Source organism: Pecten maximus, chromosome 18 (assembly GCF_902652985.1).
Source record: "Pecten maximus chromosome 18, xPecMax1.1, whole genome shotgun sequence".
NCBI lineage: Eukaryota > Metazoa > Mollusca > Bivalvia > Pectinida > Pectinidae > Pecten > Pecten maximus.
The window spans coordinates 16,267,985-16,295,436 of NC_047032.1; the positions used below are offsets into that span (position 1 = coordinate 16,267,985).

General features: G+C 35.7%; 2 protein-coding genes across 4 annotated transcripts; one reads left to right on the forward strand and one right to left on the reverse strand.

Moving 5' to 3' along the window:
• On the forward strand, positions 1-9,351 carry LOC117316459 (ras-related protein Rab-20-like). Its single transcript, XM_033871048.1, has 5 exons — positions 1-199; positions 2,782-2,875; positions 3,607-3,663; positions 6,679-6,791; positions 8,465-9,351. The coding sequence occupies exons 1-5, from the start codon at positions 177-179 to the stop codon at positions 8,814-8,816; spliced, it is 639 nt and encodes a 212-aa protein (XP_033726939.1). The 5' UTR covers positions 1-176; the 3' UTR covers positions 8,817-9,351.
• Positions 9,352-13,096: 3,745 nt separating this feature from the next.
• Positions 13,097-26,557, reverse strand: LOC117316458 (blastula protease 10-like). Of its 3 annotated transcripts, none has more exons than XM_033871046.1 (15): positions 26,394-26,557; positions 25,585-25,609; positions 24,347-24,418; positions 23,804-23,850; positions 23,000-23,078; positions 21,511-21,631; positions 20,838-21,013; positions 19,909-20,130; positions 19,081-19,302; positions 17,652-17,755; positions 16,848-17,028; positions 15,580-15,918; positions 14,563-14,847; positions 13,454-13,776; positions 13,097-13,237 (listed from the first exon to the last, which is right to left on the reverse strand). In XM_033871046.1, the coding sequence occupies exons 1-15, from the start codon at positions 26,463-26,465 to the stop codon at positions 13,217-13,219; spliced, it is 2,289 nt and encodes a 762-aa protein (XP_033726937.1). In that variant the 5' UTR covers positions 26,466-26,557; the 3' UTR covers positions 13,097-13,216. The 3 variants fall into 3 exon arrangements, with proteins under 3 accessions (XP_033726937.1, XP_033726936.1, XP_033726938.1); XM_033871045.1 differs by having other exon boundaries at positions 19,063-19,302; XM_033871047.1 differs by lacking the exon at positions 25,585-25,609 and having other exon boundaries at positions 19,063-19,302; positions 26,394-26,490.
• Between the last annotated feature and the right edge of the window lie 895 nt (positions 26,558-27,452).

Sequence of the window (27,452 nt, forward strand, 5' to 3'; positions counted from 1 at the left end):
ATATGACTTCCGGTTTTGAGAGGGTGTGAATCATTTTGATCATGAGAATGTGACATCAACGATTGAAAGAACCTCTGTTGAAAGGCGAATTACGAAATATTCGCTTTCACGGAATCAATGCTAAACAGAAACAGCACAACACGTGCTTGACACCAACAGCCAGTCTAGCTGAAACGATGGCCGAGACCAAAAGAAAGGCGTAAGTATCGATAACGTCATACAATCATACGTGTTTACAAGTGTCTGCTTGTCATTTGACAGAGCTATTAGCTTGCAGGAGACCGAATGTACTGAGGGAGCTGATGACCGACTACCTACAGTATACACTTCACAACTAAGACTAAGTTAGAAGGCACATGTACATGTATTTAAGTGCAATACATAAATGCGTGTATGAGCCATTTACACGGGCCTGATTTACATACAGTACAGTCACAGTGACACATTTGTACACCACACTTAACTTTAGCTGCGATAACGTAACTCAGGACGACGGACGGACAATTTATGACAGATGGTTGTCGTCAGAACTACGATTCCCTCCCATTGACGATATATAGTGTTACAAAATAATGAACCTCGAAAATGCTATAAATACATTTTGTAGTGAATGTCGTGTAATTTTGGGGTAATATTTAATGTAGCGGGACTGGACTGGGTCGATCATCGGTGACCAGGTAGCTCAATTGGTAGAGCATCCGGCTAGTGTTCGGAGGTCCCGGGTTCAACCCCGGTCTGGCCGCTACATTTTCTCCTCTCCTGTTACAAATTCAGCGCCCAACTAAAATACCCATGGTGGTGGTATAAGGGTCTCGTGTGTCTTCGAGAGCGAAGACTTGAAAAAAAGGAGGGAGGTGTGTAGCGGGACTGGACTGGGTCGATCATCGGTGACCAGGTAGCTCAATTGGTAGAGCATCCGGCTAGTGTTCGGAGGTCCTGGGTTCGAACCCCGGTCTGGCTGCTAGTAAACATCTCTAATGCAATTTTAGCAATGTATTAGCCTACCGTCACATCTGGTAATGTTTAATTAGCACATCCCAATATATATATATACTTATTGGAGAACTCTCATGAGGATGCTAATTAGAATATGGTATCTGTGACCATATTTGGATAAAGCTACTACAATGAAAAAACATTATCAGAGATATTCAACCAGTTTGTTGTAAGGGTTGTGAAGAGAGCGCATCTTATTTTGTGTAATTATTCAATTTAAGAATGTTTGACCTTGCTCAACGAGATATATAGCTCCGAATCTGTTTGTTTATCTGTTGAAATCTCATTAGCATCAATTCATTTTGATTTCCTCATAAGGAAATTGACCTTTACACTTGTATCAAAGATGGCGATATGTTTGAACTGATACCTAGGTATCTCCGTGTGTCTTGCTTGTTCTGGATTTTACCATTCCAGGGCATCCAGTTTACCCAAGACTTTTAGCAATTTCAGAAGTCAAATCACTATTTCTGTGAAATCTGATCATGAAGGGTCAAAACATATGTCAAATAGACATGTTCCTTCAAACCCAAGAGTCAGATCTCAATTTGGGGAGTCAAAAACATACTCTCAAGGCTCTACTGGATGCCCTGCATTCATTGTCAAAGAAATAAAGTATAATGTGCAGATTTATGAATATTGATGATAGATACCAGAATCATAAATTTCCATGTTTTTTTTTATCAGAGAAAACTATAATCATAAGCTAAATGCTGCCCGATGTGAATTGCATCAGGGCTTGCTACACTATCTGCAATGGGAGGGACTTTATACCCTGCTGGAGAGCAGTGTAGGCAGGGAATGAATATTTAATCTAACCACACTTGTGCAGCTGCTGTACCCCTATACCCCTATAACAATAAGAGGTTGCTGGAAAACCTTACATAATTATATCTATGGTTACCATGTGCATAAACCTGTGTATAATAGGCATTTTGGGCCATAGCTGTTTGAAAATATAGCGAATAACCCCAAAATCTGGTAACTACTGGGAATACTGAATGAATGTATTAAAGTACGAGATGCTGTTATGATGCTGACAAGGAAAAATGGGGCAGTGTCTTTGCAATTAGCCAATATATCCTAGTTTAACAGATTCATTCCCACTTAGATAGCCTTGCCACCAGACCCTAAGTTGTTTTGTTAAGAATTGCCAAGCTAAATTCTAATACTAGATTATCTGCCCCTAGTTTGAAACTCTAGCATCAGACATATCCTAGGGATCAAAATCATAAAGCTCAATTTTATTTGTAATTTTAATATTCTAGAGACAGGGGGCCATTCTACCACTTAGCCAACATATTTTTTTTGCTATATAAACATTATCTGAGTTTATAATTATATACCTGTGGAACATTTAGGTATAGTCAGTTTCAGTATATGAAGCATCTAATTGGTACAAAATTATATAATCACTTGATTAGTGAATATCTCATTTCTCCTTTACTTCAAAACGTGAGTGTGTGGATGTCTTAAAATAGGCAGGTAGGAAGAGAATGACAAGTGTTACCATTTCATGAAATTTTGTTAAGTTCGTTTTACCAGAAATTATTTTACCAGGATTTTAAAATTGTTGTTAAACCATGATTATCCTAGCTCATCACCCTTTAAACAACTGGGCCCTGTTTGATAATGGACACATTGCTCCTTACTAATTTGCTATAATTATCTCTATAAACATGAGGGAAGTGAACCAGTATCAAACTGTTTAATATCAGAATGATGTACAGCAAATATTATATAAAATTTCTGTAATTACTTATTATCTAATGTATTTTATTCCAGTGATCTTAAGGTCATCATTTTAGGAGACTACAATGTTGGGAAAACCTCTTTCATCTGTCGCTACATTGATGGAACCTTCAAAACTAAGGAACCGGTTGGTACTTTCTTGTCTTGAATTCTAAACACTACTGTCTGTCAATCGAGAAATGTCTACTGAATATAAAAATGATATTGGAAGGGAGATAATTATGACATGTAATATATGTATAAAAAATTTATGATACAGAACATTTTACAAGTGTAGAAACACAGAATTGCAGTACCAAATTAAAAAAAAAATTCTGAGATACAGAACACAAGTGTAGAAACACAGAATTGCAGTACCACTGTTTTCTCCTGTAATGATTTCTTCGGTCAACTTAATGAAGTGTGTCAAATGCATATTAGTAAGATGTTATGTGTCCAATATCGAACAGATATCTGTCAATATTTTGTTTAACAACTTTCTGGGAGTATATATAAATATCTATCTGGGATGGAGTACTAGAAGGTTGTTTTCAAATAAATCACTTGATGTATACATTCAAAATTACAATTAAAGGTTCAAATACATTAACTTTAAACTAAATTACAACATTTTCGGAAGCTATCTGTTGTCTTAATAGCTTCAGCTCAGATTGTGCTCGATGACTTAGTGTGTTAAAAAAAACATCTCATTTTTCTGTTGAGTTAAGGGCAAAGGTCAACAAAATGGAGTCAGGTTCAAGGGTCACCATAGTCAATTAAAAAGAACAAAAAGTAAACTTTTTTTAAAATCACCAGACAACTTGTAATTATGAAAGTGTGAGCTTATTTAAGATAATAAATATTTCCTTTTCCATTTAGACCATCGGTGCAGCTTTTTTCCTGAAACAGTGGGGACCCTACAATGTGGCTGTCTGGGTTAGTATATACTGTAGTAAACAAAACAGTGGGGACCCTACAATGTGGCTGTCTGGGTTAGTATATACTGTAGTAAACAAAACAGTGGGGACCCTACAATGTGGCTGTCTGGGTTAGTATATACTGTAGTAAACAAAACAGTGGGGACCCTACAATGTGGCTGTCTGGGTTAGTATATACTGTAGTAAACAAAACAGTGGGGACCCTACAATGTGGCTGTCTGGGTTAGTATATACTGTTGTAAACAAAACAGTGGGGACCCTACAATGTGGCTGTCTGGGTTAGTATATACTGTAGTAAACAAAACAGTGGGGACCCTACAATGTGGCTGTCTGGGTTAGTATATACTGTTGTAAACAAAACAGTGGGGACCCTACAATGTGGCTGTCTGGGTTAGTATATACTGTAGTAAACAAAACAGTGGGGACCCTACAATGTGGCTGTCTGGGTTAGTATATACTGTTGTAAACAAAACAGTGGGGACCCTACAATGTGGCTGTCTGGGTTAGTATATACTGTTGTAAACAAAACAGTGGGGACCCTACAATGTGGCTGTCTGGGTTAGTATATACTGTTGTAAACAAAACAGTGGGGACCCTACAATGTGGCTGTCTGGGTTAGTATATACTGTAGTAAACAAAACAGTGGGGACCCTACAATGTGGCTGTCTGGGTTAGTATATACTGTAGTAAACAAAACAGTGGGGACCCTACAATGTGGCTGTCTGGGTTAGTATATACTGTTGTAAACAAAACAGTGGGGACCCTACAATGTGGCTGTCTGGGTTAGTATATACTGTAGTAAACAAAACAGTGGGGACCCTACAATGTGGCTGTCTGGGTTAGTATATACTGTTGTAAACAAAACAGTGGGGACCCTACAATGTGGCTGTCTGGGTTAGTATATACTGTAGTAAACAAAACAGTGGGGACCCTACAATGTGGCTGTCTGGGTTAGTATATACTGTTGTAAACAAAACAGTGGGGACCCTACAATGTGGCTGTCTGGGTTAGTATATACTGTTGTAAACAAAACAGTGGGGACCCTACAATGTGGCTGTCTGGGTTAGTATATACTGTTGTAAACAAAACAGTGGGGACCCTACAATGTGGCTGTCTGGGTTAGTATATACTGTAGTAAACAAAACAGTGGGGACCCTACAATGTGGCTGTCTGGGTTAGTATATACTGTAGTAAACAAAACAGTGGGGACCCTACAATGTGGCTGTCTGGGTTAGTATATACTGTTGTAAACAAAACAGTGGGGACCCTACAATGTGGCTGTCTGGGTTAGTATATACTGTAGTAAACAAAACAGTGGGGACCCTACAATGTGGCTGTCTGGGTTAGTATATACTGTTGTAAACAAAACAGTGGGGACCCTACAATGTGGCTGTCTGGGTTAGTATATACTGTAAACAAAACAGTGGGGACCCTACAATGTGGCTGTCTGGGTTAGTATATACTGCAGTGTTGACAAAACAGTGGGGACCCTACAATGTGGCTGTCTGGGTTAGTATATACTGTAAACAAAACAGTGGGGACCCTACAATGTGGCTGTCTGGGTTAGTATATACTGTAAACAAAACAGTGGGGACCCTACAATGTGGCTGTCTGGGTTAGTATATACTGTAAACAAAACAGTGGGGACCCTACAATGTGGCTGTCTGGGTTAGTATATACTGTTGTAAACAAAACAGTGGGGACCCTACAATGTGGCTGTCTGGGTTAGTATATACTGTAAACAAAACAGTGGGGACCCTACAATGTGGCTGTCTGGGTTAGTATATACTGTAAACAAAACAGTGGGGACCCTACAATGTGGCTGTCTGGGTTAGTATATACTGTAAACAAAACAGTGGGGACCCTACAATGTGGCTGTCTGGGTTAGTATATACTGTTGTAAACAAAACAGTGGGGACCCTACAATGTGGCTGTCTGGGTTAGTATATACTGTAAACAAAACAGTGGGGACCCTACAATGTGGCTGTCTGGGTTAGTATATACTGTAGTAAACAAAACAGTGGGGACCCTACAATGTGGCTGTCTGGGTTAGTATATACTGTTGTAAACAAAACAGTGGGGACCCTACAATGTGGCTGTCTGGGTTAGTATATACTGCAGTGTTGTAAACAAAACAGCAGGAACATTTCTATCAAAACTGCAAACGATTTAAGGTCCCTATTCCAAGTACTGTACTGTAAATGTACTATGTTAGCAGTTACCTGATTGAAGTACTTTTTGCACAGAAAGGTTCCTGCTAAATTATGATTTTGATTTTTCTGTTTTGTTTTCAATGGTAATTACTGTAGCGTACGCAGGTGTGCAAATTCATCTCTCATTGTGCTAATCTGTTTAAATTCAGTTTATGCGCTAAAATTAACGTGCACAAAAATATGCATTTTTGAAGTATTGATAGACCTTCTTTCTAATTTGGTTTACATGTATGATCTCATATGTCCCTATGAGTTTGTTAGCATGTTTTCTTTTGAGATTGATTAAGAAAAACTGCCAATTATTATAGTTTGATTCTTGCAAATTGTATAAATACCAAGTAGATTGAAGGGCATATTTGAAACTTCATGTCAGTTTCCTATGGTGATCAAGGGATACAGCATTAATTTTTGCAGAATTTCAATATGACAGATATAAGGCATCTCTATTTTAAACATTATAGTCCAAGTCAAAATATGAATGACATTTCACTTTGAAAGATAAATTTCTAATGAAATATGAATCAGTTACTCTCAAGATGACAGTTATAGTTCCATAAAGACATGCAGTCAAACTTGCCTTAGCAACCAACTGGATTAAGCTATAGTTTTCCCCTCACAGTGCTATTTACTATAACAATTAACTTACTGAACCTGGATCAAGAGATCACCCGTCATATGTGACCTTTTTTTAATTACCTCCCTTGGAAGGTCATACACGACAGGTTTGACTGTACTTTGATTGTAAAATTTTTGTAATATTATTCCTTTACACTGTTGGAACTTATTTTTCTATTTTACAGGACACTGCAGGTGATGAGAGGTACACAGGCTTGTCCAATTTTTACTGTCGGAATGCAGGAGCAGCCATATTGGCTTTTGACATGACCAGTGTCAGCTCCTTTGAGTCGCTATGGTAATTATTTTAACTAATTTTACCATCAGTATAGTGAATATTTTCACAGGTTTTTGAAATATTATCATTTAGAAAAAAAAAAATCAAAGATATTTTTCATTTCATGAAATACCTTTTTCATAGTGCACATGAAGGTTTAAAAAGACTTTTTAAGTTATTAGTATCAAATTTTATTCTTTGCCATACTTAGAGAAGCTCATCCAAAAAAAAATCATATACTGTATACCTGGTAATTTGTGCCCCAGGTCATTAGCTCAACTGGTCCGAAGGACGAAAATGAGCTTATGCCATACCCTGACGTCCTTTGTCTGTCCGTCCGTCCATCAACAATTGACTTCTTCTTCATAACTACTGATTGGAATTGAACAAAATTTGACTGCAGGTAGCATCCTTATGGGGTAGGGATACAAAATTGTACAAATGGTGAGGCTGACCCCCAGTGGGCCTGAGGGGGAGGGCCAAAAGGGGTCAATTTGGCTAAATTGGTGTAAATAACTTCTTCTCTGGAACTAAGCGATGGATATCACTCACATTTGTTAAGTAGCATTATTATGGGGTAGGGATTCAAAATTCAGATTCCCACTCAATAATCATATATAGCCTTGTTGGGCATCAAGGGATGAATACAATCCTTATGTAAAAATAAGCCCAGGGGTCTTTCCCTACTCCAAGGGACTTATAGTTTGTTTTAATACAATCATGTTTTCGCTCTTTGAGCAGAGCAAAACATATTCACCACATTTTGAATTTGTTCTAAGTTATTTTCAGGAAATGTCCTTTTCCTCGTTTGTAAAATCGGAAAATTATGTACGGAATTCTCAGTACAGTTGCACTTGAAACATTCGGGACTTATCAAGTTCCCCAATTGTCTTACCAGCTAGGGTGTGAAATGTAATCAGGGATAAAATAAAGAACCTTTACCTGTGCTCATAAGTGGTATGGGTATGCATGGGTGATTTAATTTTAAGCTATCATAATGAATTGTAAGTTCATCATGCCGTGACTAATGACTGACGAGTGTTTCTCTTGTTTATGTACATGAATGGAAGCTTGTGATTGTATAGAATGAAAAACAGTTGAAAAGTAAAAGGGTATGTTTTTGATACAACTACATTTGGCCCACGTACTAGGGTTTATAAAGTCTTTTAATTCAGCTTGAAATTTTTGCTTTCATCTTAAATTCGACCTATCTTCAAAGGGCGAAAATGGCGAAAATGAAACGGGGGCAAAAATAACCAGGTATACAGTAGTTCATGTAGTCGTAGATGGGAATGATAAGCTATAGTCCACTGCTTCTTGGGATGTTTACTAAATGGAATTAAAACAAATTATACTATTTAGACAATTCCAGTGGTAATCCTTTTGCACTGCAATTCAAAATATGATTATCCCTTAAGTTGTGATGTCTTAAATAGTGAGCTACTCCCTGACCAGAAATGTATGTGTATTATGTACATTTGCAGTAAGTAATTAAAGAACGATGATTTTAAATGGCATGGGTGTGTGTTGTTGTTTGAACATACTATTCATATATGGGGCCGCTGTGGCCGAGTGGCTGATCACAACTCTTTGGTTATACTATGTGTATATTCAATGACAATATTTGTACAATGTAATTATTGTTATTTCAATGATCTCGGGGCAAAATGTAGTTATGTGATATTTTTTTCCAGGGCAAGGTTTATTCCTATCCTGGACTCTGCATTGGAAAACTGCATCAAAGTTGTAGTTGGTATGAAAATGGATTTATTGGACAATGGAAGGACAAGGGAGATAACTGTGGAAGAAGCAAAAACATTTTCAAGGGAGATTAATTCCAATATTGACCTCAGTAAATTGCCCAAGGATCCGTACTTTGAGACGTCCAGTCTCAATGGATCAAACGTAACTGAAGTGTTTGAGTTTATATTTAATCATTGTTTGCCTTTGACTGACGCTCAGAAAAAACAAGCTAGTGATATTGGAATTGTGGATCTTTCAAAACCTGTTGGTGGTGATGGAAAAGATAGAAAAAAGTGTTGTTAGTTCTCTATAGATGGAGATCTGTTTCCTTCATGGCAAAGATAGTGGTTTGCACAGCTTAATATGGCTATCTAATTGTGCAGTTCCCTCAATACTGATCAAACATGGGACTCAAACGGTTAACTGTGAAGGTTTGTATTTCAGTAGGTTCATATTTACAACATTGTTGAGAAAAATAATCACAAAAAGGAATTGTTGAAATTAGAATTAAAATGAAAATATTGTCCAATTGAATTATTTCGTGAAAATATACATCCTGTTTGCTCAAAACTTTTGTAAACTGAAAAATTTGACCACAGAAATAAACAACCTTTGTAGTCAGCTGGTTTTAAAAATTGGGCTCAGTAGGGGCAACATGGTTTTTTTTAAGTACATGTATTAGTTCCTTTAAAGTAAACTTGTACAGTATACCATATCTTCCTTTTGGGGCTAAGCTGTAATAACATTATAACAAAAACTATATGGATTTAGTTTGGGATATTGTTGTGTTTCTTCAGTAAACAAATAAAACTTTAAGTGAATTTCTAATCAATCATAATCAGCTTAGTTTTATCATTTTACTAAATGAATATCTTAAAAAAATCCATAATATACCACTTATGTAAGGTATTTTGACATTTTGTAGAACTCTAGGGAACTTTGTTGAATTTTTAAAAAATGTGTTGATGTCATCAGATTGTGTGTGTATATGTCATCAGAATGTGATGATGTCATCAGAATGTGTTTATGTCATCAGATAGTGTGTATGTCATCAGAATCTGTCTATATCACCAGAAACTGTATATTTCTTCAGAATAATAGGTCCCTGTTATCAGAATATTTTCATGTCACCAGAAAGTGTGTATGTTATCAGAATCTGTCTATGCCATCAGAAAAGTGTGTAAGTGTTACGAAAATATGTGTATGTGGTCAGAATCTGTCTCTGTCACCAGAAAGTGTGTATATATATGTCATCAGAATTTTATGTATGCTCTTTACCACCAGAAGATCATAATGCATGTGTCTTGGAGTAGCATCTGTCATATGCACACATTGCAGATTTGATGCAGTTGTATTGGTGTTTGTCGCAGCATTTTTAGGGTATCAATATATTAAAGTTGAACTTGACCACCTGATTAGATGGTATCATCAGAGACATATATACAGAGAGATTAGTAACATCACTATTTCCCCGTACACATAGTGGCTCCCTTTATTCGTGACCACTCAAGCATATCCCTTACCGAGAGCGTCCTGTCTCCTATCAAACACACACGAGCGCAGGTAAATCGGGCTATGCGCATGTGTGTATCGTAGTATTGGAACTTATTCAACATGTTCTGGTTAATCCGCCATTACGTCAGACCAAAACATCGTCAATTTTAAACGCACACAAAAAGCACATTGTTTTATCTAGGCCACTACAAAAGTTACCACATTAACCAAAAACTATCATACTTATGTGGTCTTGATTATCATGCACATTGTTGTCATTTATCCGTATTCTCGAAAACCCCATAGGGACTTTTCGAAAATTGGAGATTCCCGCCGATCTTTCCTGCGTTGTGCTTGACTTTCATACTCAAAATACAAACACTTGGACAGCAAATTGTGATATATTTCATATTGATGACACTTCTGCACTTTGATATTAATAAAATTAAAGCACATAATTGGATCTTGGTGATGATTTCAAATAGAAATTATCGATAATTATGTGTCTGGTTTTCAAGTTTTCTCCAATATGGCGTCTAGCGAAGACTGAACCGAGCGACCGCAAAGGATTGTGGGAAGGCCAGGGGCCACTATGTAAACACAAGGGCAAATAGAGAGCTGCCAATCTCTCTGTATATATGTCTCTGGTATCATGCTTTAAACTTTTACATTCCACAAGGAAACTAATGTAACACATTTATTGTTTAATTTACCAGGTTGTTTTCCCAATTCCTTGAAGTTTGTACATCATGTTAAGGGAGGTTGGGCTGTTCCATGTATTGTAGTAAGGGAGATTGGACCTGTTCCATATATAGAAGTAAGGGAGGTTGGGCTGTTCCATGTATTGTAGTAAGGGAGATTGGACCTGTTCCATATATAGAAGTAAGGGAGGTTGGGCTGTTCCATGTATTGTAGTAAGGGAGATTGGACCTGTTCCATATATAGAAGTAAGGGAGGTTGGGCTGTTCCATGTATTGTAGTAAGGGAAATTGGACCTGTTCCATATATAGAAGTAAGGGAGGTTGGGCTGTTCCATGTATTGTAGTAAGGGAGATTCGACCTGTTCCATATATAGAAGTAAGGGAGGTTGGGCTGTTCCATGTATTGTAGTAAGGGAGATTCGACCTGTTCCATATATAGAAGTAACGGAGAGTGGACTGTTCCATGTATTGTAGTAAGGTAGATTGGACCTGTTCCATATATAGTAGTAAGGGTGAGTGGACTGTTCAATGTATTGTAGTAAGGGAGATTGAACCTGTTCCATATAAAGTAATAAGGGAGAGTGGACTGTTCCATGTATTTTAGTAAGGGAGATTGGACCTGTTCCATATATAGAAGTAAGGGTGAGTGGACTGTTCCATGTATTGTAGTAAGGGAGATTGGACCTGTTCCATATATAGAAGTAACGGAGAGTGGACTGTTCCATGTATTGTAGTAAGGTAGATTGGACCTGTTCCATATATAGTAGTAAGGGTGAGTGGACTGTTCAATGTATTGTAGTAAGGGAGATTGAACCTGTTCCATATAAAGTAATAAGGGAGAGTGGACTGTTCCATGTATTTTAGTAAGGGAGATTGGACCTGTTCCATATATAAGAGAGAGTGAACCTACTTTATGTAATGAAATAAGGACAGTGGACTTGTTCCATATATAGCAGTTAGGGAAGGTTGACATTTCCTAAGGAGAGAGGTTTGTGTACTATTTTTAGATGTGTGAAGCATGCAAAGGAAAATTGATGACACATAAAGAGAGAGACCATGCTTCAACAAGAACAGCAAATGCCATGAAATGTTATTCTGTATCACTACAGCAAGAAATGGATACAAGTTCGTCATGTAAAATAAGGTGGTTATGTGTCGCCTTTACTGCAAGTGAAACGGAAAAAATGGCTGTATGTACTGTATATTATTTTCAGTATATTATCAATTATGATAATGTCGAGGGGTGCAGTCTTTGAAAGAGATGGTTCATGTTTTCTCTTTTTTATATTACATCTTGTGCAAATATCAAATATCAAAATTGATAATTCACAGATTTATCACGGAGATGTAAATGTTCCTGTAAATCACGTGCATCATGTATGATAAACAGTAAACCTATCAATATTTATGCGTCTGTGTTTTATCGGTCAATGCATGTTTACAGAATTTAGGTCAATATATTTTACAAATTAAAACAAGATATTATGCTAACAAAATGAAAATGAAAGCCGACAAAGGTGATCAAATATTTTCCCATACTTTAAAAGCAATGATAACAATGTCGATACAATGAAATGTATATACACAACATGTTTGAGGATATAGATGATAAGTGTTATCGTTTCCTGTAGTGTGAAGTATGTGCTTTGAAAAATAATAAACATCGCTTAAAGGTGAAATGAATATAATTCTAACAAACCTTGCTCACTGAGAATACTCTAGCTTTCGAGTTTCTGTATTACTGTTCTTCCTCAGACCTTGCTCCAGGAAGTGTTCTCGTGGAAGAGCAGTAAGGCATTGTAGTTTGAAGGCTAGGCCATTTTGAGTGAGCAACTTTTGCAAGATTCTATGTTTTGACATCCTCGATACTCTGCACTCATGTAATATGTCGTCATCTTGTAGATTAAACAAGAAGACTAGATTGATCACGTTTATCTCAAGGTCGCCATATCGTTAAATTGCCTGGCTTTGAACTTTATCGCTCCTTTGTTATCTGAAAAGAACTTCATCAGCGTAGCGGTTGGTCAGTTTGTTGCCGGACATCAATCCAATATGTAGTTGGGAACCTTCGATTTTGCCATGATATATTTGATGAGTGCATAGGTTGTCTTATGTATACATTTTAACGTTTGACAACTCACATTCCTTGATTTTCTGGTGAGAAACCCTGTGTAAAACGTGTACTTACTAATTTTAAAATCAAATACCGTGACCAAAATTTAGGTTGCTTGAAAATTATAAAGCTAGCAAACTCCTGATTGAAACGTCAATGTTTCATAAACTTACCATTAGTCGTCTTTGCCGCGCCATACAGCTACATGTTTTCATATTTTTGATAATGTTATTGTAAACAAATTTGAAGAAAAAATCATTGTTGTGCTATACAGATCAATTGGTCATTGCTTTATTTTGGTGTAAAGTGATCATGTTATTTTATACACGACTTAGCGTTCGGGTCGGCATGATTTGGTATCCGGATTTTTCTTTCCAGCTTTTGTAGTTTTCCCGTTAGCGATGCGGAATTAAAATCTGAAATGGGATTAAAAGGAATTGTGTTGGACAATAGGGCAATAGATAATAGCATAGTCAGATATCATGAAAACGTTTGAACTCTATGACTTTGAGAACAAATATTTCTCATATTTAACGAATATTTGTGAATATTGAAACAGATACTGTCTTCGAAAACGTCCTGATAAACATCATTGTCATTCTAAACGTATTGGAAATATCAACGTCACTTACCCGAGCGTATTGCAATTCAAATCCTTTCAGCTCAGTTTCTTCATCTGAAACAAATCTGACCTTAGTGACCTTTGACCTTGTCACAAGAGGGGCATTGTAAAGGTCAGACATCGTACAATGTTTTCCTATTCCTGTGATGTCGACGTAGTCGAGAATACATCCGGGGGTCGTCTGCAAGGCAAGTTCGTTGAAGGTCAATGTCAATTCGTATCCGTCTTCGATAACGAGGTTCCATTCACAAATAGTGTCCGGTTCATATTGTTCGGGGAAGTGTGGACTTCTCAGAATTCCAGGTCTGTTGACAGTGATGTTTCTGCCACAAGCTTAAATACAGAACAAGGTGGACGGGGTTAAGTGTAATTCTCGGAATTGACAAAGTGAAAAAGACAGCAAAGAAAACACGAATTTAGTATTGCATATTGTATCAAAGATAACGTTTTATCTACTTAAGAGTTTGACTCTAAAGGGAAAAAAAGCTTTCTGAAAAAAACACACTTGAAAGACCTTATTGAGTATACATGAGGTTATTTTGTATTTACCACATTAAACGTGTATTTCAAAATATACTGATGTGGATGTAGAGGCAACAATGACCCTATATAAGATAATAAATACTCGTCAATATATGCCTTTATCGTAAACATTCAAAAGATAACTGCAGATATGCACAGTTCTCATGATATTACACAGGACGTCAAGCGGTCAAAATTTGGTCTATTCCAGGTTAAGTGTGACGTGCTATGTACATACAAATTGTCAATAACTGTTTTAAATGATAACTGAAATACCAATCAATTTCAGTGTTAACCGAGTATATATGTTATGGTGCAGTTGCAATTTTAAGAGGGATATGAAAAATGACATGCACATGTTACATGCAATCGGCAACCGTCGGCGTTTCCCGGAACACGAAAATTACTCTGGTCTTTCAATCATAACTTCGGAAAAACACGTGTTTCCGAAAAATATGACAGAAAGTCATGATTGATTTACTGATTGCATAAACGGAATACTACTTTCTCGTTTACGGAAAGTACCGACGGTTTTCATACAGAGGAATGTTTTCGATCCTTGACGGACTTTGCCGAGTTTTTACGATTTTGATTTACCTGCTCGAATATTCGTCTTGTAGTCGGCACCTTTTGTCTCGATTCCATTTATAATATCGATGGTTGCTACGTTTATTTCGTACTCTCGTCCATAATGAGTCCCGGTTGTGATAGGAAAGTGGTTCCTATGAGAATCTAGCCGAATTTCAGACACGTGATGCTCCGGAATGAGGCGATACTTAAGATCGTATCCATAGGGCTTTCCTTGTTTCCCCTCCGGAGTCTCCCAGAATAATTGTATAATCCCAGGCAAAGACACAGTTGTGACATTTCTTGGCCTTTTGCCTAAAACAAAAGAGTGCATGTGTTCGTGCCAACTGTTAAAGACAACTTTATAGCTGAAAATTATGTCATCCTCTTTGATATACTACACCGGATCACTTACCGTGTTTATATGGGTTTTTTTTTATTCCCAACTGAGCATAACAATGGCCAACTATTACTTATTATTACCATATACAGTTACTTTTTGAATGATATGAAATTCTTAAACTGCTCATCTTCATCCAGGTTATATTTTATTGTCTCCAAGTCCGAGTCCTAAACACAGCTGTACGATGCATATTTATTCAGTTTTTGACTCTCAATTTATATTGAAGCTATTTTCTTGTTTTTTTTTCATGTCTTTTGCAAAATCCCTATTCTATATATAAAAAAAATCCTCTCTAATCCGTGATGCAGTTTTTATGAATAACCCTTCCGACCTTTAGACATCAATCCACTTTAATAAATTTGTACCTTTTGTCAAATTGTCTTTCGAACAAAATGCAAACATTTTTCATATCAAATAAATCATGTTTTCTTTATGAGCAATTTTTATTATTATCATCATTTTTGACAAATACGCAATAAGGTTGTTTATGTTAAATATAAATTATTATTTAAAGAAATATATTGTTTGTTTTGATATATCTAACATATCAGGAAAAATATTCGCTAGAATATTTGAAAGACAAATAGTTTGACATTGTGCCTCTATGTCTGATTCAATGAAACTCATGCTATACGATATCTCACCGTCAACACTGACAAAAATCTTGAAGCCGCCTTGTTTCTTTGACGGTCCAGCCTGGGAGTAAAACGTGATCTGATTGGTCGAATCATCACTGAGAATATAGCCGTTATTTGGGACAGTATTGCAAAACATGACGTCGTTAATCGTGACAAAATCGCCGTCACATCTGTCGTTAGTAATGAGGTCAAGTGACAGAAACTCGACCTTAAGCCGTTGTCCTATTGGGACATTGATTGTCCACCGGCATGCGACGTCCGGCTCGTAATAACCTTGACTAAAGTACGGAGAATGGATTTTGTCAAAGGTTCCGTTCTCTTTGAGGCTGATTTCGTATCCACAAGCTGAAAACAGACCATAAAAAACTTTTATTCTAACTCAAAATAAACAAAACGAGGGCAAATTTCGATTAAATTTGAATTGAGACTCTTGAAATAGCACAAGGAGAATAAGACCAAGTGTTCGGGGAAAATTAACTATCTTCTGCTTCATCGACGACACGCCATACAAATCTAGGTCTAGTGTTACGTCTTATTCTGAAAATAACAACTACGGTGTTGACAGTGAAACCACTTGGTATATTTGATGTTAAGTAATGATCATACGAAGTTTATGTCATCAAGCTTTATATGCATGCCACATTATTTTGACGGACTAGCATATGGAACGAATCGTAAGGTCTGAAGAAACGTGACGTAAACTGTGGCAACATATTGAAATTAGTAAATTAAACCCATAAAAAAACACAAAACTCGTTGAAATCATCCGAAGGGTCAAATTGTTAAAAGATTCATTTTTAAAGTTACGGCAATAAGAATGCATTCTTCAAAACATACTTCCTTCTGTGTAAATATGGGGCCTTTAGGATTTATAGAAGGTTGACCTTTCAATAACCAAAATACACTAATGATGAATTATAAAAGCGTTATGTTAGTAGTTATTAAATGAAATTGGATTTTATGATTTGGTGAGAACATGTTTCTGTCTGAAAATCTGAGAAGTGTAGATCTGATTGAAATAAAGATCATCATTATACATGTACTACGTTATCTGTATTTTGATCAAATTGGATTAATTGAGTGTATCGAGAGTGGATTTTGATACCAAATTTGTACGTCCATCAACGTCAACATGTATGTTTGACATTTCGAAATAAATATCTTTTGAAGTATAAATCTCCGACATCAATACACTAATATATAGCCTCATCGTAACGTCGAAAGTTCTTAAGTATCCTTAGGTGGTATCATTTACGTTCCAAGACATAACCTACCTGAATATGTGCTGATAACGTCAGAAGTTGGTCCTTCCCCTGCTGCTGTTTGCGTTGCTATGGTAACGTGTAACTTCCGGCCGGGATGATAGAGAGTAGATATATAATATGTTAGTTTTGTCGGGTCGATCTTTACTTTTATTCTCCTCCCTGCAGCCTGCCAGTATGTGAGAATGAAGGCCTGTCGAAGAACAAACAAATCTTATATAAATCTTGCCTTTTCGATGTTTCAAATTTTCGCGGATCAAATAAAGGTTTCTAAAAGAAAAAAAGATTTTTTTTCCCCACTAGGATTATGAAAAGGACCATACTTTCCTCTATTAACATGATATTTAAGGTATCTTTGTTTTTCACGAATATACATTTTTCTCGAAAAAAAAACAATAAAAAACAAAAAGCAAAATCAGACGATGATTGCACCACTTATTAACGTTACATGTTTTCAAAACTAACGTTGGTTTCCACTTTTAAAACGATTCCATAAAACAATAGTATAACAAGTCATCCTCTTCTACTGATATTAATTATGCCAATCACAACATCAACGTCAAATTTCGTCAAGGTTCGCAATCAGGTTTTTACGGAATTGGTCAAGAATGTGCGATTGTATCTACAGTAAAGTTGGAACATTTAGTACAATGTTTATATCATTTCTGCAGGTTTATCCATGTAACGGAAGTAAACAGTCACTTCTTCTATCGTTTTAACCTGATTTGATTATGGAATAATATCCGAAATATTTTAAGCAAAATCTTTTTTGTTATGTATCGTTTTGAGGGTTACCATTGGCTTGCAATGTTATACCGTGACTGCGTGTTCTGTGCAAGGTTTGGTCCAATAAATCCGCAAAGAGTTTTGGAACACAACAACATCAAATGTAGATGGAGGGCCACTAAGTCCTGGAGTCACTGAAAACCCAAAACACAATACTGGTCACTTCCTTATATTATGTTAAATATGATCTTAATTTAAGAAAGTAGTCTTTTCAGCAGATCTCCGATTCATTAAGCACTAATTTGAGATCTGTCGGTGTTTGAGATCGCTGTATCTGAGTTAATGCGTGATGCAACTAAACGACATTCAAGTTGAACCGCATTGAAGACGAAGGCGATTGTGATTGAGATAATTCATGTTACGATTATAATCGTTTCTGTTACAAATTTTGCTTTCAGACTTTTACCTGATTTCTTCAGGTCGACTGAATTGCCTCCTTTAGGGGTAGTGTTTTATATAGTTAACCAACAAAGATATCATTTTAATTCATGATGTCGCTTTCAGCCAAATGTGTAAAATCGCTAGACAGATTGGACGAGGAAGAACAATTCAACACCTGGTAGAGCATTCAATTTCCCTGCATCATATCCCATATACGAGAAATAGATTTACAGTTCTATCTCGTAAAATGTAGAAAAATAGTTAAATAGTTTGACTGCTCAACTTTCCTCAAACAATATTCCAGGAAAATTTTCTAAAGCAAAGAATCAACGATGTATTGGTTCGCGTAAAAAAATATATTTTGTCACTTAGAACTGCTGTAGACTCGCATTGCATCTTTTATCTTAAAAGTTCTAGAGAATGTTTATCAAAAGAGATATGTAAGGAGTCGCAGAATTGACACGAGCTAATACATCCATCTGAAAACCCTTAACCCAAAATCACTTTTTAATGATAATTATTTGAAATAGTAATCAATGATTTTTGCCCTTCTTCAAGTCATTTTCGAATGTTGGCCCAATAATACCACATGTGTAGGAACGTAAATGCTCAGTAAATATAATAATTTATAAATGACACTGCACTCCATTATTTAATCGATAAAACTGAATTTTCTTTCTAGTTCCAAATTTCAACATATCTTGCCTATTCGAATTTACTTCCAACAAAACATTTTGTGATAGAACAATGTATAGAATTCCTTTACTTTATTGTCTTGACTGCTTTACTTTTACATTCTATTTATTTTTTGTGTGTTTTTTTCTCTTTTGTTTGTCTGTTTTTTTGTGTTTTTTTGTGTGTGTTTTTGTTTCTTTTGTTTTGTTTTATTTTTGTTATGTTTTTGCATTTGGCAAAGGATTGCACGTTAGTGACACGATTTCTACCTCAACGTAAATTACACGATTTTCAAATTATGATATATAAGGTTTAGGGTGACATCATATTGCTTATAAGACTTATTGTTATCATATATGAACGTAATTAAAGCAAATTTTCATACAAGATAGATCGTATGTACAGGGCTTAATTTGAGCAGCGGTGGGCGTCGCACTCGATGAGATGATCGCTGCAATGATTCTCGTTGTCAAGGAGACTGACGACGTAGCTGTTGTTGGCGAATTCTGTGTTGTAGTAGGAGTGGCATCTGTTGTTGCTTTATCGGTGGTTGTTGGTCTTTCTGTCGTCGGTTTTGCAATTGTAGTTGTATCTTGAAGCATCCACAAAGGTTTTGGGGCATTCTCTGTAAAATATTTAAAAACATTCTTTTTACAATTGTGATACAATGCTATACAATGTACCACAAACAGGTGAACACTTGCGAGTATTTTATTGACATAGTAGTTCATAGCCAGCTATGTGTTTGTCTTCACTCTAGTTCTCATTTTAAGAATTTGGCTTAACCAGAATTCGACCAAGATTTGCATGGTTAGTTATTAGATCAAACAGACGACGCTTACCATTCCCGAACTCCTGGTCTCATCTTGGCATTGTACGTTTTAATGGTCTATGCGGCACATTTATATTTTGTTCATATTTTGTCTTCGTTCTTTTGATTTTGTATTACAGATTGGCATATTTTTTGTCGTTTCGTTGAGTATATCGCCGCGTCAATCGTATCATATCGGGGAAATACATGTGTATCAGACAAATAAATTGAAAAAAAAACTGAACTGATACCAAGTGGAACATTCTTTTTTATCTGAATGGAGATGTAAAGTGGTTCCGAATTCGGGAGGAAACCTAGATATTTAAGAAAAAGTCTTTGAACGTCTTGGTGATAAACGTAAGTTTGGAACATGGGATCTTTGTCTTGCAATTAAAAGAGACGATTGTTTAATGTATCTACCTGTATTACATCCATAAAGTTTATTTATTTTCCAAATATCCACTGCGCTGAACCCATTCCGTTGGCCCATCGTCCCTTTATCATCGAACAGAGCTTTCAGGGTGGGGTTACCGTTCTTTGAGAAGGTGGTGGCGCCATAGTGCATAACACTTCCGTAATCATATGGAGCACCCAAAGTGTTTAGTATGTTACGAGACTCGGCAATAAAGTCACGATCTTTTCCTAAACAAGATATAAGTTTATATGAATGAAAAGCATACTTCATTAATTGATAAAACATCAATGGAACATATAGACAAACAAAAAGCATGTTTCAGTGTTTTAAGCACAGGACGATCAAATAATTACATGGTATACACGGTATTTATTTTCATGGTTTTAAAAGATCACGAAAGCTTTCCACAACTAATATTTCATAGTATACATTTATCAACATACGAAAAGCTATCGAAGAAATATATGTGATGACCTTATTCTCTATCGTATTGTAACTTAGGATGCTTTCACGGCGATGTCAATGCTCATGTATTTTGGGATTTAACTTCATGAGCGAACGTTGTCGATGAGACAAGTAAATCGTGCACAGGAAAAACTTTTTAAAAATATAGGAAAGAACGATTAAGATAAGCATCCAAAGTGTAATGGGGATAGCTATTTAGATCTCTTCAATGTTCCAAAAAGTGGAGGCACAGAATGGTACATTTATGCCAATGCCTCAGGTTATAAATAATTTGCGGATAATGATAAACAATCAAATCTCGTTAACTGCAAAAACCTTCGGGATATGTTAGACGTAAACACGTATATTTTATACATTTTTTTTACTGTTGGTAATTGTTCTTTGACTGAAACAGAGTATACGAGTTACATATACCAGAGATCGAAATTACGAACATTGATATTGCTGTTCGAGTTGCTTGTAATATTACCGTCCACAATGTTTTCCCATCGGACTTCCACATACTTGTCCCGGTCATATCGACTCTGCTCATGGAAGAATCCTACCGCATGCGTCAGTTCATGCACAACGACACCTGTATAGTAACAGTTGTCACCCAGCGTCACATCCTGTCTTCCTCCGTCACGGCCGATTGATGAATGACATCTACAAATACACGAGATTGTTCATTATATATTAAACATTTGTAATCAAGCCATCCACCCATCCACCCACCATCCTTCCATCCATCAATATGTTCTCAAACGACAATGTCAAATTAAATGAAGAATCCATTTTCGCTGCTTTTAATTCTTGCGAGTTCACGTTAATTTTGCGTTAAATTTAATTTATGTATAATGTTTTGTGCGACAAGCATTTTGTATGCCCTAACTCAACATCGCGCCAATCTATTGTAAGTTGAAAATGTGTGCACACTAATATGCATTTGTGTTATCAGTATCTTATCAAACACAAAGAAATACCCATAAATCATAGAAAAATGCTTCTCCAAGCATAGTATGGCAATATTGGCATATCCGAAAGTGAGAGAAACAAATATAAACAATTATAAAAAATAAAATGAACACACCTGTTTAAATAATATGTATATATATTTATATACATACATAATAATGATATGAGAGTAAGTGAAATAAACATACCCATATCCATGGACAATCCTGACGTAATCCTGTTCCTTGCTTCTCGGTACGTATTTAATACAGGAGACGTCTCTGTTGAACTGGTCAATAGCCTCACGAATCACTTTCAGTCCATACATGCCTGAGGGTTAAAATAACACAGACGTTATCCTGCATGCCACGTTTGAATTCTCACAAATTTTGACATTTGATATTTGTTTACTAAGTATATTTTCCTGACTTCCCTTATGGATTTACATATACTTAGCACCATTGATGAGTCCAGAAAGGCATAAAGTCTTGTACACACATAATCATTATTCTGTATTTATCGCTAAATCTATATCTAATGGTGTTAACATGAAGTTTATACAACCCACTGAATAAAGCTTAAACTAAATGATATTCTCGTACCGGTATGTTAAATCTACATGTAACAAACATAATCTATATTTTTGTATGAAGATTCCAAAACATATTCTTTTAATATGCTAATGTGTTCGATATAGAATTTTAAAGTTCCTATGGGATTGAATGAAACGAGTCCGAGAAGATTTATTTTTTATCCCCCGCGAAACGCGTTTGCGGGGGATATTAAATTGGGCTCCGTCCGTCCGTCCGTCCGAGATTCTTTTCCGGGCTATAACTCCATAACCGTTCAACGCAGCTCCTTGAAACTTTCTGTATATCAGACTAGTGCCCTAGTTGTGCCTTTTGCTATTGCGGACCTTCCATTTTCGGTATTTATTCTGTCACCATGGAAACTTACTCAAAAATACCAAATTACTGTTTTCTTTTCTTTCCGGGCTATAACTCAAAAACTGTTCGATGCAGCTCCTTGACACTTTCTGTATATATCAGACTAGTGCCCTAGTTGTGCCTTTTGCTATTGCGGACCTTCCATTTTCGGTATTTTTTCTGTCACCATGGAAACTTAATCAAAAATACCAAATTACTGTTTCCGGGCTATAACTCCAAAACCGTTCAACGCAGCTCCTTGAAACTTTCTGTATATATCAGACTAGTGCCCTAGTTGTGCCTTTTGCTATTGCGGACCTTCCATTTTCGGTATTTTTTTCTGTCACCATGGAAACTTAATCAAAAATACCAAATAACTGTTTCCTTAATAACTTTCATACCAACTGCGGGGCGCGGGGGATAATGCCAAGCTTTGCGGCTCCTTGTTCAAGTTTTATTCTGATAATTCAGGCTAAATCAAGCGGAGACAACTTAATATTTTGCTGCGTCATTCACAATTCATGACGTCACGTCATTGTCTATATTATGGATTTCTTACTGACACAGCCAATGAAAAGCGTTCCAGGTTATATTACACTCGTGACATATGCGGTGTGCGTTGACAAATACAACTCTTGTGGAATTATGGCAGTTTAAGAAACTAAAGAGTAGACACACCTGTCTAGATTATGGAAAAGAAAATCAAATTTCACACCTATAAACCTCTTGATACACTTGTTCATGATAAGATAAATATATATCCACACTCAACTGAAACCGTTAACGTCGATAGTGTAAGGAATTTGATGTCCGTTCCATTTCCACGCATCAATTTGGACAGCATTCCTTTTCTGAAATATGTAACATATTTTATATTGGATAAGACCTGAACAGATGAAATGTGCAAAGGCAGAAAATGCATTTTTCAAATTGATAAATTCAATTATATTAGATTCCTTCGTCTCCTTGCCTTCAGTTTACCGATATGTATGAAAAGTAACGGCGAGTGTTATAACTCATCAATGATTTTTTTCACTGAATGGTTGCGAAAGTAAGACAGTCGCGTAGAAATGACTTGAAAATAGGACGGTCTTAAAAATAGACCTGCTTCGAAAATAAGCCTGGGATTTCTTACCAAAAAAGAAAATAAGCCGCGGCCTCCTATCGAGATTTTAGTTATTTGTTTGCTTAAATTCGCTTTTTAACCGCATGGCTGGATTATCAATGTGCTGTGCATATGGACTGCCTAGCCCTTGAACTAAATCAATCCATTGGGTAAATATTCTTCAAAATGTCTCTATGATTCAAAGAACGATAGCACATTGATATATATATGTATGACCTTAGATTATCTAATAGATCAAAACTGTTTGAATTATTATTTTATCATTTCTAATATATACGGGAAATTATATGAAAAAAAATAATGATAATAATAATAATAATTAAAAATGGATAGAAAAGAGTTGCCTCCCCTATCCCAATGCATTATGTCAGTGATCATTTGAATGCTTCACCTAAAAAGACGGCTTAGAATGGTTTTACATGATATCCAATACTAATGCAAGAGACTTACTCTGCTAGGTACGATATCCCCCTCTATCAGGTGATGGCTGTCATGACCTGAAGGTAAATGAAAGACTATATTTGTAACAACCGATTTATACAGTTCTGTGTTCTAAAGTGTATATCATAACTATATTTTAACAATACTGATATAGATTATGAAATTATGGGTTTATTTTCTTTGAACACATAAAATTAAGCATTCAATAACATAACTCATTTTTAATCGTCATTTTGACTTTCCGCTTGTTTTATCGTCCGTTGATATGCATAGTTCAGAATGAATCATATTTGATATTTACATCATTTAGAAAACCAATAGTTAATTATAATAATTGTATCATGTACATTTGATGTGTATCGTTTTTAATGTGATATGAAATCAACTTTATGATTTATAATATCATAATTTTACATCGATTAATTTACACAGATGTTTTAACACTAAAATCTTTCAAAATAAACACGTTTATAATTACCTAACTTAGTTACTTTTACCAGTGACGTAAACAAAATGTATAAATCATAATGAGCTCATTTACTTAGTACTTACCTGTGTTTGCGTAAACGATAAGGTCCATTGCAGACATCCTGCTGCGGTCGATTGGTGAGGCATTGTCATTTTCTATAAAAAAAAAAAGGCTTTGAGAAAAAAAATATTGTTATTATTACATATTATATGGAACTTTTTTTTCAGCTGACATAGTCTCTAGCGATATCCTAATCTTTATACCAGTATTCAAAACCAATATTGAAATTCAAGTTACTAAATTATTGGGCTATAACACATTCCTTTCTAGATATTCCATCGATTTTAATTTTTAGGCCTTCCTCAGCTGTATGGTGTCCCTAACATCACTGATGAGGAGTCCTAGGTGGACGAAACAGCTGTATGGTGTCCCTAACATCACTGACGAGGAGTCCTAGGTGGACGAAACAGCTGTATGGTGTCCCTAACATCACTGACGAGGAGTCCTAGGTGGACGAAACAGCTGTATGATGTCCCTAACATCACTGATGAGGAGTCCTAGGTGGACGAAACAGCTGTATGGTGTCCTTAACATCACTGACGAGGAGTCCTAGGTGGAGGAAACAGCTGTATGGTGTCCCTAACATCACTGACGAGGAGTCCTAGGCGGACGAAACAGCTGTATGGTGTCCCTAACATCACTAACGAGGAGTCCTAGGCGGACGAAACAGCTGTATGGTGTCCCTAACATCACTGACGAGGAGTCCTAGGCGGACGAAACAGCTGTATGATGTCCCTAATATCACCGACAAGTTAGAAGGACCAAACAGCTATATGACGTCCCTAACATCGCTTGCGAGTCCTAGAGTGACGAAGCAGCTGTAAGGTGCCGATACTTTGTCGGTCCTTTGTACAATTAACTCGCTTAAATTATATTGGAAAAACAATGTTGTATACAAATTTATTTTTTTATTACATTCTTTTGTAAAATATAAACAAAAGAATACAATATGTAACATTGACCATGGTTGGAAACACAATCCTAGCTTAAAAAGTATGTGTGAAATTCAATATATTACTTGCAACACATAATTTTTTCGCGACGATTGATTTTCGCGATTTGCATGTCAAGCGAACATCGCGAATACATACCACTCGCGAATATTTGTTCGAATACAGCATCCATAGCAATTTTTGCAATCCCTTATATATGTATTTTCGTTAGGGGAATATCAGTTGCATTGTAGACTTCGATACAATGTAATACTTATTGTAAAATTACGAAAACATTACAGAATATACATTTATTTGGCACAACCTACCTTTCGGTATTTCTGAAGTTTGTACCTGCAGGCAAAATATTTTCATTTAAACAAACATGGAATACCGACATGAAACAAAATCATTTTACGATTAGAACAAGGGCAGTTTGGAATTGGCATTATACTTTTGGCTAATTCTTTAAAAAAATGTATTATTTTAAAACAGAATTATATACTAATTAGATACTAATCGAATATGGATTTTTTTTTTTATTAAATTTAAGATACACCAGGGCCTTGATGTATGATAATTGATAATACCTTATATCCATTTGTGTTCACTTAATTATTTTCAATTACATTGTATGTCCTTCCGAAGTTATTTGTGACAAAAAAAAAGAAAGAAAAAAAACCCATAATAATATATCTCTATTGGATCATAATAGTATGATCTTATCACTTTTTACATATTCATATATCAAACAAACGTTAACGTTTCGCTACATACTGTAACAGTTTAATTTTTGTCCAAAATTGATTTTTATTTAAGAAAAAAACAGCATTAAAAACAAACAAAAACAAAAGAAACACACAAAAACAAAACAAAACAAAAAAACAAAATTAAAACGAATATCATAATCGGTTTCTTTTAAAATACTTACAAAACATAGATGTAACTATAATAAAAAAAAATATTGAAATGTTATAATTACATGTAGTTAATTATTCCTTTTCTTTTAGCTAAATATTGTTTAAGGATGATTAAGATTACATTAAATCACAAAGCTAACATACATCATATGAGAAGTAAATATAGAATAATGAAAACTACATTACTGTTGCAAAAATATACATATATTACTACTTACCTGACCTTGAGGAATAAAAACAAGAATAAAAACTAAACCAACACTAAAATGTTCCGGAGTACAGATCACCATGATCAGTGATGGATATAAGGCAACGTGGATCACTTATGAGAAACCTGACAACAAGGCGAGAGTTTTAGGTTTGGGTCAGGACGCTAATATCATACTCTTATCGTTTAATATTACCGGAGTTCATTGAAGTAATCAAATACAAAGGAAGTTCATATCAACAGATGTAGATCATATTAACTTATCCAGACAGAAGAGTAGTTGCGGTGTTACCATAGTTTTTAAATCATGTCCGCAGACTACCAGTTATGACACTCAGGGTTAAAGTAAGGTAGTCTTTTGATAATCCTTTTCATGTGTCTAAGAAAATACCTAAGTTTAGCGTATGTAAACTGATAACAAAAGGATGAGAAATGTATTAAAAGGGCGAGGTACTTGATATGAACGTGACGATACTGGCGCTTTATTGACCTTAATCTCCATTACCTGTATCAATACCTTCTCGGAACACCATAGGTATGGTGGCTGATTAGTGCCATTGTTTTGCGATTTCGCGCTTTTTCGGTTGTAAACGCGAAAAAAAATGTAATATCCTATTCTTTTTTCATGTGCAGTTTTTCGCTTTTCAAGAAAAACTAAACAAAACAAAACAAAAAAGAAAACAAAAGCGAAAATTGGATATTAGATTTTCATTTTTTTTATTTTCATCCGCGAAAAAGGCACTAACCAGCTACCATACGGTAGAGATCAGAGACTAAAGATAACTTAAATGAATGTTATCACGCACAATATGAAGGAACTTGATTAGCTTAAAGGTACTGTAAATGTACATATTTAAACGATCCATTTATGAACCTAAATATATATTAGATGTTCACCATGCTGTAAACAAAAGCCTGACTCATTTGGAAGTAGAACATTATATCCTTGTTGTAACGGCTAACGACAGTGAACCCAGGTCCATAGCTGTTGTTAGTAATGAATGCAACGTAATTGGTCGAGGTTAGAACAACATGATTGATAGTGAAATTACCAGTCTAATCTTAATAT